This window comes from Nuphar pumila, chromosome 5, assembly GCF_984573655.1.
Source record: "Nuphar pumila chromosome 5, dmNupPumi1.hap1.1, whole genome shotgun sequence".
NCBI classification, from domain to species: Eukaryota; Viridiplantae; Streptophyta; class Magnoliopsida; order Nymphaeales; family Nymphaeaceae; genus Nuphar; species Nuphar pumila.
Genome location: NC_143253.1, coordinates 38,498,608 through 38,512,179, shown reverse-complemented (window position 1 = coordinate 38,512,179; position 13,572 = coordinate 38,498,608). Strand labels below are relative to the sequence as shown.

At 31.8% G+C, this 13,572-nt stretch overlaps 1 protein-coding gene across 1 annotated transcript; it reads left to right on the top strand.

Moving 5' to 3' along the window:
- Nucleotides 1-1,705: 1,705 nt before the first annotated feature.
- LOC149837393 (uncharacterized) lies at nt 1,706-2,074 on the top strand. The gene has a single exon (XM_090008026.1). It carries the CDS (start codon nt 1,706-1,708, stop codon nt 2,072-2,074), a length of 369 nt encoding a protein of 122 aa, XP_089864152.1.
- Nucleotides 2,075-13,572: the final 11,498 nt, after the last annotated feature.

Sequence of the window (13,572 nt, the reverse complement as noted above, 5' to 3'; positions counted from 1 at the left end):
ATGAATTTTAACAAATTAACAAATAGAGCTAATATAAAAATTTAGCCTAAACTATTCAATGATCAAATGACAAAATAAAAGCAAAATTGGCTATCTATTCCTATGTATGATAAATTAACAAAAGAAAAAGAAATAAATCTAATGTAATTACGTGATTTGAATCCGATATAAACTAACTAAATTAATTAATTACTATTCTAAGCTATAACAAAATTTGTTTTAATAAAGTATTCTACCCTATGCTAAGACAGTAATGGAGAACGATCAAGGATTGGCTAGGTATATTTCTAAAAAAAATGATAATCAAATTCTAATAACATAAATCAATTGACATAGACTGACATAAATTAGATAAAATTACAGTTGACTAAATGACTCTAAAGCTGAAATTAACCTAAAACTTAACTATACTAATTGAAGGCAGCACGCTAATTGAAAGAAGACATAACTCGGTTACCAAAATTATTTTAATTATAATCTAAGCAATAAATTAAAAGTTACTAGAACTAAATAAAATACTGTCTAACTAAAAAAATGATAGAAATCAACACTATGTCATGTAGCTGATTACAATAAAAAAATGCCACACTATATTTTACCGATTTTTACCTAATCTGATAATTAATCTAACTAACTAAAAAAAACTAATCTAATATTTAATAAAGACTTGATGGCATGTATTGAACAGTAAATGAAACAAAGAAACTAAGATCTACTTGATGCCATCTAAAAAGATTCAAAAAAACTATATAAGAAACTAAATCAGCTAATAGTAAAAAAAAACTATTTAAGTAATCTAGGAAATACCGAATATTAAAAACATGATGTGGACTAACTCTAACCTAAACTTAATTAAAAATCAAGAAAATATAAGAAGACACTATGTTAAATCTACTAATTTGACTAAACTAATGTTATTCTATGCACAATCAAGAAAAATGGCTAATCTAGATTAAGCTAGATATATATTTTTTTCTTTTTTCTTTTTATTTTCAGAAGCTAAATCTAAACTAATCTAATCTAAATATGTTGAATATGCAATGATCAAATAAAACTACATGCAATGATATGCAAAAACACAAATCTACAAAACTACAGAGAAAAAGGGAGAGAAAAAGCAAATGGTGCGATTTACCTCCGACGGATGGGTTGAGAAGAAAAAGAAGATGACTTTTCCTTAAGCTACAGACACCTTCTCGAAAAATAAAGAACAAAAATACTGTTGATGAAAGGGTTTAGAATAAGAGAAAAAGAGGAAGAAAAAAGGAAGAACAGGAAAGGAACTGATAGGAAGAGAGAGAGGCAGAAGAGGGGGGCATTTTTTTCTCAGAGGCAAAAATGCATTATCATGCTGAAAAAAGACTATTTATCCTATCTGAAAGCCTTAGAATCTCCAGCAGACATAGGGAATCAAGGAACCAAAATACATGACATGCTTGAGATCTTCAAGAATGTGCAGATCAATTTACCATTGCTTGATGACATTCAGTAGGTGTCGGCTTATGCCAAATTCCTCAAAGAACTATATACCTAAAAAAGAAAATTGAGAGGAAAAGTTCCTACCAAAGTCCTTCTGACTAAGCAGGTGAATTCGGTGCTTCAGCACCAAACTTTACCAAATCTCAAGGACCTCGGTGCTTCGATTATTTCTTGCATCATAGGAAATATCCAGATAGAGCGCGCATTGTTAGATCTTGGAGCAAACATGGACATCTTGCCCAAATATTTTTATGATTCATTTGGGCTAAGAGAAATGAAACTGACCCCTATGACACTTCAACTGGCAGATTGCTCCATCAAGGTGCCAAGAGGTATCCTGGAAGATGTGCTAGTGAAGGTTGAGGACTTATATTTCCCGATCGATTTTATTATCCTAGATATGGAGAGAGTGAATAGCCAGTGCCAGACTCCAATCGTTTTAGGCAGACCATTCTTGGTGACTGCCAATGCATGCATTAATTATAGAACCGGAGCTATGGACCTATCATTTGGCAACCGAAAAGTCAGGTTGAACATTTTCAATGCTGCTATGGGTCCAACTGGAGATGAGTGCTTCCAGATTGATATTGTTTAGGAGATGGTGGAGGCACATCCTGAGATGTACATGACAGGTGATTACTTAGATTTGTATTATACTATAGGAGATAGTGATAGTGTAGATGGTTCTTCTGTTCAGTCAGATACCCATCCCTGGAGAGAGTATTTTGAACCTCTCCCACCACTTGCTGAGGCCCCAGCCAGGCCGTCGATAGAGTCTCCCCCAGAACTTGAGTTGAAGCCCCTCCCGGACTCACTCAAGTATGCTTATTTGGGAGACAAGGAGACATTGCATGTGATCATCTCTGCACACCTCACTGAGGATCAAGAGTCTAGATTGATTGAGGTGTTACAAGAGCACAAGACAACTATCGGCTGGGGAGTAGCAGATCTGAGAGGGATAGATCCTTTATTCTGCATGCACCAGATTCATTGTGATGAGGATTCCAAACTGATGCAAGATATGCAGAGAAGATTGAATCCCAATATGAAAGAAGTGGTAAAGAAGGAAGTGATCAAGTGGTTAGATGTCAAGATAATCAACCTCATTTCAGATAGTCAGTGGGTCAGCCCAGTTCAAGTAGTGCCTAAGAAATCTGGACTCACTGTTGTTGAAAATGAAAAAAGGAAGAATATTCCTATGAGAACCATGACAGGGTGGCGAATATGTATAGATTATAGAAAGCTAAATGCTGTAACTCTGAAAGACCACTTCCCGTTTCCATTCATCGACTAGATTCTAGAAAGACTCGCTGGACAGAGCTACTACTGCTTCTTAGATGGATATTCAGGGTATAATCAAGTAGTTGTCCATCCTGATGATCAGAAGAAGACCACATTCACTTGTCCGGTCATGGAGATATGCCTTCGACAAAATGACCTTAGATTTACACAACGTTTTCATGGTTCAGAAAATAGGCTTCAGTTTTGATTTTTGAAAACAGGTTTAAAGACCTCAAAAAAATCTTTTTTTTATTAAAAACCATAGATAGATGCATGATTCTACCATAAAAAATTTGGATTTAAATAAAGAATATAAATAGGAGAAACATCATCATTATCAGACGACCAGAATTGCATATCTCAGAGATAAAAGCCTAATCATGATATATTCTGATTTATGCATGTAAAAAACATAAAAATATAAGATCAAGGGCTCTTGATCATGCTTGAACATGTAGATGATGAAAATAACATAAACACATCATGAAAAAATTTTAAAAAAAAAAAATCACTGGAGCATGAATTGAATTTGATTTAGCCATTAAAAGAGAGATTCGATCCATAGAAAGGTCAAATCTTGATCTTTTTCGAGCATTAACAAGATAAATGAAATATGAGCATGATTGATGGATCAAAAATGTGTAGAGTACATTAGATGCTCAGTGGATCACATTTTTGAACCATATACACATTTTCTTGAATAAAAAGAAAAAGAAAATCTATACTACAATGGGAGGCAATGGTGAAAATAGTAAAAAAATAAAAATAAAAATAAATAAAGAGAGGAAGAGGGAGCTCACCTTGGGATTACTAGAGGCTGCTAGGGTTTGGAGCATGAGGAGGAAAAATGAGAGAGAGGGAGAGAGAAAATAAGATGTCATGGTTGACCCCCCCTATAGGGCTATTTATAAATCTTCAAAACACTTAATGTTAGAGAGTTTTGATTTTATAGATCAACACCCATTATACTAATGAAAAGATTATTCTAGCATTTATATAGTTGCTGCAGTGTATGACCGATCATATAAATGTATAGATCAACATAATGGATCTGCACAAAGAGCACGATTAATGGTCAAAATATTATCCCAACATAGAAATGATGTATGTATGTGTTGCGAGCATAGACCCGATCACTCAACCTGCACACATGACACAAATTCTGTTACAAAGAAAATTTTCAACATATAGAGCAATGATCAATATGATCTATAGTTAACACTCCATTCAAATGTATAGGTTAGATCACAAGACTTGCACACACAATGGATAATCAAACAATAATTTATAAATTTTGTAGTCTTGATCACTCACAATATATCACCCACATATGGCAGGAAAATTTATATTTCCAGCAAGTAGTTTCTTCTCATATATCAGTATGACAAACATCCATCTTGTGCTTAAGCGCATAAGGTTGTTACACAACTTATAGTACCATGAAATACCATAGATTCCAAATGAACCAGGCTTATAGAGTTAATCATCTAGCATATACTCCATTTATTAAGGGTAAACCATAAAGGATTTGACAACGTTATGCCTAAAACTTTGCTCTTATGGAAATGACCATGTGTAACATGCAAGAGTGTGTGCATGGGAAACTAGTGCATACATATGAAGGTGTGTTGGTGCGGGTGGGCCTATATAAAGGTCATTGCACACAAGAGTGTGCCTATAAATATGTGAATATCATATAGTTGAGCATGCAAATCTGGTATGTATGCAATCTGTTAGATGCGAAAATCTGCTATGTATACAATTTGTTAGATATGTAAATCTAGTCTGCATGCAATCTGTCAAGTATGCAAGTCTGGTATGTATGCAATCTATCATATATACAAATCTATTATGTATGTGAATCTGCAGTTTGAGAACTTACATGCGCTTATGGGTTAGTGGATGACTGTAACACCCTAATTTTTATAACCCGAAAATGGTGATTTTTTTTAAATGCTTTTAAAAATCTTTGACAAATAGCAGCAAAAAAACTCATAGGGTCTAAAAGTTGTCGTGCTACTTCTTTTATTCATGCATAATCATACGATTGTGGAAACTTAAAATAAATAGATTTCATCTTGCATAAAATAAATCAATGTCCACAATCATGCAAAATTTTAATTAAATTGTCCATTGCCATAATAAAAATCAAATAATAAATCAAAGTTCGAAAATCTTGTAAATGCAAAGGAAAGGTATACTTGATTCTCGTCGCAACCTCGCACCTTCACATGTAAGTTATTCTTTATTACCTGAAAATATTAAACCATATAGAGTCAAACAAAACACATCTCAGTAGAGTGAAATATGCTAAGATTATAAGATAGAAATTCAAAGCAGGAATTTCAATAGAAATCTTATAGTTTAGCATTTGGAATTAACAGAAACAATTGCACAACTAATCCTGCATATTAAAAAAAAAATTATAAATTTAACAAGAGAGCATCAATTCATACATTCAAGAAATGAAATACATGAGCAGTTAATATGCATGACTTACCATATGTAGAAGCCCTTCAATGCATGCATATATTCTTATCTTTAATTACATTTTCTTTCTTAAATGATGCATGCATTGCCTAACTAATGCACATACATCTTAAGTTATCACTTCTTAGCCCTACTGATATGCCACATGCTTATATTTCTAGATTAGAACCATGGCTCAAAACGCGTTTTACATACAGGAGTGGCTTTAGCCTGACCATGTTCATTCACCAGGACAGGGTGACAGATGTTAATATGAGAAAGATTCCCAACACCTTTCAACCTGATGCATCAGTTTTCCTCACGAGTACCTTGCCCTCTGCGCTGCAGTCTAATGCAGATGTTTCTCCATAAAATCATGGGAGGGAAGGAGCAACCTTTCGTACTCGAAACATACTTGCCCCACAAAATTTTGTACCACCTCCACTCTCCTAGCAAGTATCTTGAGTTTTAATGTCACATGATTACTTGATTACATACATATTTTTCATGCAATATCAAAACTTGAGCTACTTTATGGACAATGGATGCATTCTTATAAAGCATTAGAAAAATCACTTAATCATACTTATAACATAAACTTGAGCATATGCATAAATGAAAATCTTATTCATTTTCATACTTCAGCTAACACATATGCATGTACATGGTCATTGCAATAAAGAATATGAATATGAGCATCCATCTCAGTAAAACATTCATATCATCATCATAACATGAGCATACTTGAAGCCAACACATATTCAGAATTTAAAATATAAACTTGTATTCATTGGACCCTTTGATCATTCATCTTAGTGTGTAAGCTTTATTAACTATTCAGGTCATAGGCATATTCATATAAGCTTTTGCATAGGATCAGACCTGCATACTTATTCACATATTATATGTTATTTGAAACAAAGAAATTTACACAAAAATATGCGAACTATGCATAGGTCAACCCTCGGTCCAAAGATCGATCTTGATTTACAAAACCAATAGCTCTGCCAGACTCTTACAGAACTCACGAAAAATTTCATGTTAGTGAATAGAGCTAATATTTTTACAGTATAAATAAAATTTTATTAGCTTTCTGTAGCAGCAAACCGTTCATAAAAATTCCTCCGTATGAAAGAGTAATGAATATTTTACTGTAGACATGTCATAATTTGTTTCAACTATCATATGATCGTTCTCAATCTATGAACAAAGCCCAAAATTTCACAGTAGATGTAAAATTCTGTTAGCTTTCCAATGCAATAAACCATTCATCAAAACTCCTCCAAATGAGGGAGATACGAATGTTCTACTGATCAAAGGTGATGCCAAAAAACTGAAATTCCGGGTCTATGCATTCGGGTCAGGCCAAACCAAGCCATCTGAATCCGTACACCCATGATTTATATTGTATATTTTAAATAAAAACTAGAATAAAATACATAGTTAAATATGATATATTTTATCTGAGATAGATCATATTTTGCTTTAGCCTTTTGGCCGAAAAAATATGCAGATACGCATATGCTTTATTTTCTCAATAATTAATTCAAAAGAATACGTAATAAATTAACTAAAATATGCAATATTCATGAAATAAAATTTAGAAAAATCTACAAAATTCATAAAATATCTAACAAATCATAGTCTATCAAAAACCATCAAATCTTGCATGAATCCAACCACAAAATTTACTTTCTTTTTAAATTTACTGATTTCTTTTCTAAGAAACCCGATATTGCTAAAATCACAATATCTCAAGATTTTGACCATACAAGTTCTTAAACTTTTTTACAAAAGGTCTACAATAACATATCCTATCAATACAAATTGATACTTGCAATAAAATCATAACATAATTCAAGTATTTATAAATTTTACAGATTTTTTTTCTAAGAAACCAATTTTTATGAAAAACTTGATTTCAAAGAGGGTTTTCTTTTTGAAAAAATATTTCTTTTCCATGGATCTTTAGATCTGAGTCAAATCTATGGTTAAAAGGGTCTGATCATGGTCTAAACTCATGAAAAAGCATTAAAATCCAAGCTAAGAGCTTTGTTCTTACAAGAAAAGCATAAATCACCTACATTTTTCGTAGGATCTGACCAATCAACACCTTCTACCAGCAAGAGGAGGGCCTTAGGCACCCTCTGAAATCATGTGAAGGTTGATCTTGAATCTAAGAAAAAGAAGGGAAGGCTCTAAGGGATATGGGAAAGAGAAAAAGAAAAAAGAGAAAACTAACCTTATTAATCTTTCTCATGAGGGTCTCTATTTATAGATGGGCTTAGACAAGAGTCTCATCTCAAATATAAGAGGTTAATATTTATTAATTTATTTTATTAAAAAAATAAAATAATAAATTATAAGACCTGATTCAATACATTTTGAAATTACTTAAGCTATAAAAGAAAAGTAGGGACTTTTTATCCGGTCTTAGGCTCTAGTGATAAGGTAACCTTCTGGGAGGCTTATAGACCTAAAGACTCATCGAAATTAGATATTGAAATAGTTGATTTGATAGCCCTTAAAACATAATTCATTGTGGTGGTCTTAGATTTAATCATACTTACACAGATTGGCAAGAAAATTTAGTCGATATAAAAAAAATATTAATTTTTGACCTCTAATTAGGCATGAACTTTGGTCACTAATAAAATGCTCAAATAAATGCAATTTAGGCATGTAAATAATTGATTTCGATGCCCTCGAAATCAGAAACATCAAGGTCAACTCTGATTTAATAGATGACTCACTTATCAGCTAAAATTTTTGGTCAAAACAATAATAACATTTTTTTCGCAGCGTCCAATTCTATGGGTCAAATCCAATAATATATGATTCAAGATATCCTGAGTTATATCCCATATAATATATCATTTAATTGATCTAAATGTTATGGATTATATTCAACTTAATTGGGTTTGATTTAAATATCATTAGTTAAATCCACTGGCTAATTTATACTTTAAGTTTCTTTCTTATAAACATTATTATTTATTTATTAGAAATGACATAAAGAATCATGTGTATGACTTTTCAACTAAATTTAAAATCATAGATTTAATTTCAATAAAAATATAATTTATTATATTTTTTAACCTTAATTTAACACTCAATTAATCTTAATTTATATTTGAATCAAACTCAAATCTAATTATAACATTTTAGACATATTTATTAAATTTGAATTCAATTCCAAAATCCATAATTTAAAAATATACAAATCATTTACTTTCTTATTTAGTTCACATATTTTAACCTTTTTAATTATTCTTGAGACAAAGGTTCATAATTAAGAATTTCAAGAAAATCAAGAAATTAAGAAATTAAGAAATTAAGAAATTAATCAAAATCAAGAAAATCAAGAATATCAAGAAAATCAAGAATTTCAAGAAAATCAAGAATTTCAAGAAAATGAAGAATATCAAGAAAATTAAGAAAATCAAGAAAATCACACTTAAGTAATTTTGAAATTTATTGAAACAGGTCTTATAATTTATTGTCTTATTTTATTAATAAAATAAATTAATAAATATTAACTTCTTATATTAGAGATGAGACTCTTGGCTAAGCCCATCTATAAATAGAGACCCTCATGAAAAGGATTAAAAAAGTTAGTTTTCTCTTTTTTCTTTCTCTCTTCCCCACATCCCTTAGAGCCTTTCCTTCTTTTTCTTGGATTCAAGATCAACCATCATGTGATTTCAGAGGGTGCCTACGACACTCCACTTGCTGGTAGAAGGTGCTGATCGGTCAGATCGCAAAAAAAAAAAAAATAGTTAGATCCTACAAAAAATGTTTTTCGACAAGAGGTAAATGATTTATGTTTTTCTTGCAAGAACGGAGTTCTTAGCTTGGATTTTAATGTTTTTATGAGTTTAGACCATGATCAGACTCTCCTAACCATAGGTTTGACTCAAATCTAAAGATCCATGGAAAAAGAACATTTTTTTCAAAAGAAAACCCTTTTTGAAAATAAGTTTTTCATAAAAATTGGGGTTTCAGAAGAAAAATCTGTAAAATGTATAAATACTTGAATTATGCTATGATTTTCTTACAAGTATCGATCTGTATTGATAGGATTTGTTGTTGTAGACCTTTTGTAAAAAGTTTTAAGAATTTTTATTGTTGAAATCTTGAGATATTATGATTTTAGCAATATCGGGTTTCTTAAAAAAGAAATTGGTAAATTTAGAAAGAAAGTGGATTTTGTGGTTGGATTCATGCAAGATTTGATGGTTTATGATAGATTATGATTTGTTAAATATTCTATGAATTTTGTGGTTTTTTCTAAATTTGATCTCATGAGTATTGCATATTTTAGTTAATTTATTGTGTATTCTTTTGAATTAATTCTTGAGAAAATAAAACATATGCATATCGGGCATATTTGCTGGCCAAAAGGCTAAGGAAAAATATGATCTATCTTAGATAAAATGTATCAGATTTAACTATATTCTTTATTCTGATTTTTATTTAAAATATACAAGATAAATCATGGGTGTACATACTGATTCGGGTGGCCCGGTTTGGCCTGACCCGAATGCATAAACCCAAAATTTTAGTTTTTCAGCCTGACCTTCGACAAGTAAAACATTTGTATCTCCCTCGTCCGAAGGAGTTTTGATGAATGGTTTATTGCATTGGAAAGCTAACAAAATTTTGCATCTACTGTGAAATTTTGGGCTCTGTTCATAAACTGAAAATGATCCTATGATAGTTAGAATAGATTATAACATGTTTACAGTAAAATGTTCATAACTCTCTCATACGAAGGATTTTTTATGAACGGTTTACGGCTAAAAAAAGCTAATAAAAAGGAATTTTTATCCTGTCTTTGGCTTTAGCAATAAGGTAACCTTTCGGGAGGCCTACAAACCTAAAGACTCATCAGAATTATATGTTTAAATAGTCAATTTGATAGCCCTTCAGACGTAAATCATTGTGGTGGTCTTCGATTTAATCATACGTACACGGATTGACAAGAAATTTTAGTCGATATCAAAAACATTAATTTTTAACCTATAATTAGGCATGAACTTTGGTCACTGATAAAATGCTCAAATCAATGCCAATTTAAACATGTAAATAGTCGATTTTGATGCCCTCAAAATAAGGAACATCAAGGTCAACTTCTTTTTAATAGATGACCCACTTATCAGCGGAAATTTTTGGTCAAAATAATAATAATATTTTTTTTGGAGCGTCCAATTCTGTGGGTCAAATCCAATAATATATGATTCAAGATATCCTGAGTTATATCTCATATAATCTATCCTTTAATTGATCTAAATGTTATAGATTATATTCAACTTAATTCAGTTTGATTTAAATATCATTAGTGAAATTCACTAACTAATTTATATTTTTAAGTTTCTTTTTTGTAAAAATTATTACTTATTTATTCGAAATGACCTAAAGAATCATGTGTATGATTTTTGAACTAAATTTAAAATCATAGATTTAATTTCAATAAAAATATAATTTATTATATTTTTTTCAACCTTAATTTAACACTCAATTAAGTCTTAATTTATATTTGAATCAAACTCAAATCTAGTTATAACATTTTAGACATATTTATTAAATTCAAATTCAATTCCAAAATCCATAATCTAAAAATATAGAAATCATTTACTTTCTTGTTTAGTCCACATATTTTAGCTTTTTTAATTATTCTTAAAATAATCTTTATAACTTGAGACAAAGGTTCATAATTAATCGAAATCGAGAAAATCAAGACTATCAAGAAAATCATGAAAATCAAGAATTCACGATTATAGTCATGAATACACCAATAATTTATCATTTATTCATTTTAATTATTTAGAAAAATCTTGGGTTTTACAATGACCCACACAGGAAAGTGACTATACAAATGCATATAAGGGCATGCTTGTGAATTAAGAAAAAAATTTATTATATAACCCGGTAGTGCATGCTACCAGGTGTTAGCATGATGCAGGTACAACTATTACGAATGCGCGGTAGGACTGGTAACAATCTATCACAGCCTAATCAATATATATATATATATATATATATATATATATATATATATATATATATATATATATATATATATATATATATATATATATATATATATATATATATATATATATATATATATATATATATATATATATGTGTGTGTGTGTGTGTGTGTGTGTGTGTGTGTGTGTGTGTGTGTGTGTGTGTGTGTGTGTGTTTGTGTGTGTGTGTGTGTGTGTGTGTGTGTGTGTGTGTGTGTGTGTGTGCAGCGTACAAGGCCCTTTAGGAAAAAAATATAGAATGATGCTTATTATGTTATATTGGGATGTTGTATGTTTGAATCCTCAAAGGTTTGTTGTGCACGTAATTGGATGGTTGTTTCATTTGGAAACCTGGTAAAATGATACAAGAATGCTATTTTAGTATTTTGGCCATTTTGTTATTGGAATGAGTGTGCCGGTATATGTTTTTGCAAATGCAATTTTTATTTCATGCACATGAAAAAAAGGTTATGCTACTACTGAGCTTTGAGAAAGAATGAGATATCAATAATGCTAATTGTTTTACTTGTAAATTTGGTATGTGATTTGCATATAAATGTAATGACCATGTTGAGGGTATAAATTGCCTATTGTTAAAAGTATGTATTTGATATTTGTATAGTATGAAAATTTCAGGGTCATGAGTATACTAAAGCTCGAAACTAAGCATGTGGTTTCATAAAACCTTTTTAGTGTCACACGAGCACTTATGAGATTTATATGTGTGACATGCGAGCCAATTTTTATTATTTGGTGTCTGACTTTCAGAAACGTTTTCATTAAAAATATCTTTTAAAAATCTATTTCATAAAACTCACACCAAATTTTTGGCACTGTTGCTGGGGAACGACGATTAAAATACGAGTATTTACTTTATTGCCATTGTGTGTTCTCGTTTACTTAGGTTGCTAGTTTTCTTTATGTTCTTTGCTTATGATTGCTAGTTTCTTTTCCTGTTTAATTGTTTAGGATTGCTAGTTTCTTTAAGTACTTATCATCTAGAACCATATGTTTGCAAACCCTAGACACCAGCTTACCTTTCTTGCATGACCCACCTATTAGGCGTCCCCTTGGAGGTGAAAACGCATGATTGATACCATGCTCTTAGTTTATTTTCGCATAATATTTGTTGGGTGCAAGTGTGTGGTGTTGTGTTTAATGCTTTTTAGTTTTCTTTTTCTTTACCTGTTTTGTGGTTTGCTGTGATTTGACCATTCTGTACGTTAGGTAGATAGAAAACCAATTTTCTAAGATGGTTGTTGCACCGATCTACCCTTAGGTGCATGCAAGGGTGATGCTCGCTTGACTGCAAGCTCATGGATAATTTAGAGGACCTTGAGTCCCTCTTTATAAGAGCCCGCAGACTCGACCTCATGGTTGAGGATCAACAATTGACCCATTGCCTCAGGGAGTGCTTTATTCCCAATGTTTATACCTCCGCTTCCTGCATCATGAGACCTGATATAAGAGCCAATCATTTTGAGATCAAGGCCAGTGTCATTCAAATGTTACCATCATTTTATGACCTTAACAATAAAGACCCCTACCATCATCTTGATGAGTTCCTTGAGATCTGCTCTATGGTGCAAATCAATAATCTTTAAGATGATGCATTGAGGTTGACGTTGTTTTCTTTCTCCCTCGAGGATAAAGCCAAGCACTGACTAAAAGCCTTACGTACGGTTCAGATTACCAGTTGAGAACATATATAAAGAGAATTCTACAAGAAATACTTATCGATTGGTAAGATGAACTAATATCGAAAAGCCATCACCAACTTTTCACAAATTGAGGGAGAAATGTTTCATAAGACATGGGAGAGGATGAAAGATCTTCTTCAAAAGTGTCACCACCACTAGATACCTCGTTGGCAACTGGTGCAATATTTTTATGACGGGTTGACTGAGAAAAATTGTTAAATGGTTGATGCTGCCTGTGTAGGCACTTTTATGCTGAAGAGTGAGGATGAGGCATGAACCCTGTTTGAAACTTTGAGTGTGAATTTGATGCACCACACTTTAGCCTCACGATCTGAGAGGGCTACACCTACCCTTATTAGAGCCAAGAAAGCTGGTATCTTCGAAATAGGGACAAACCTCAAGTTGCATAATAAGGTCGACCTGCTGACCCAGAAATTGGATCAATTGTTATCGAATCTTTCCCTAGCCATGTAGGTGTGTGCGCTATGTGCTAGCCCAGCACACCATGTCTTTGACTGCCCTGTGGCACCACATTATCCTGAGTTTGTCTATGAGCAAGCTCAAATGGTGCAAGGTTTTGCCAAGCCTGCACCCAACCCATTTTCCAA

Bases quoted from the DNA above. Each gene is read 5' to 3' on its own strand.
- LOC149837393 (XM_090008026.1), top strand. From the start codon at position 1,706: ATGGACATCTTGCCCAAATATTTTTATGATTCATTTGGGCTAAGAGAA.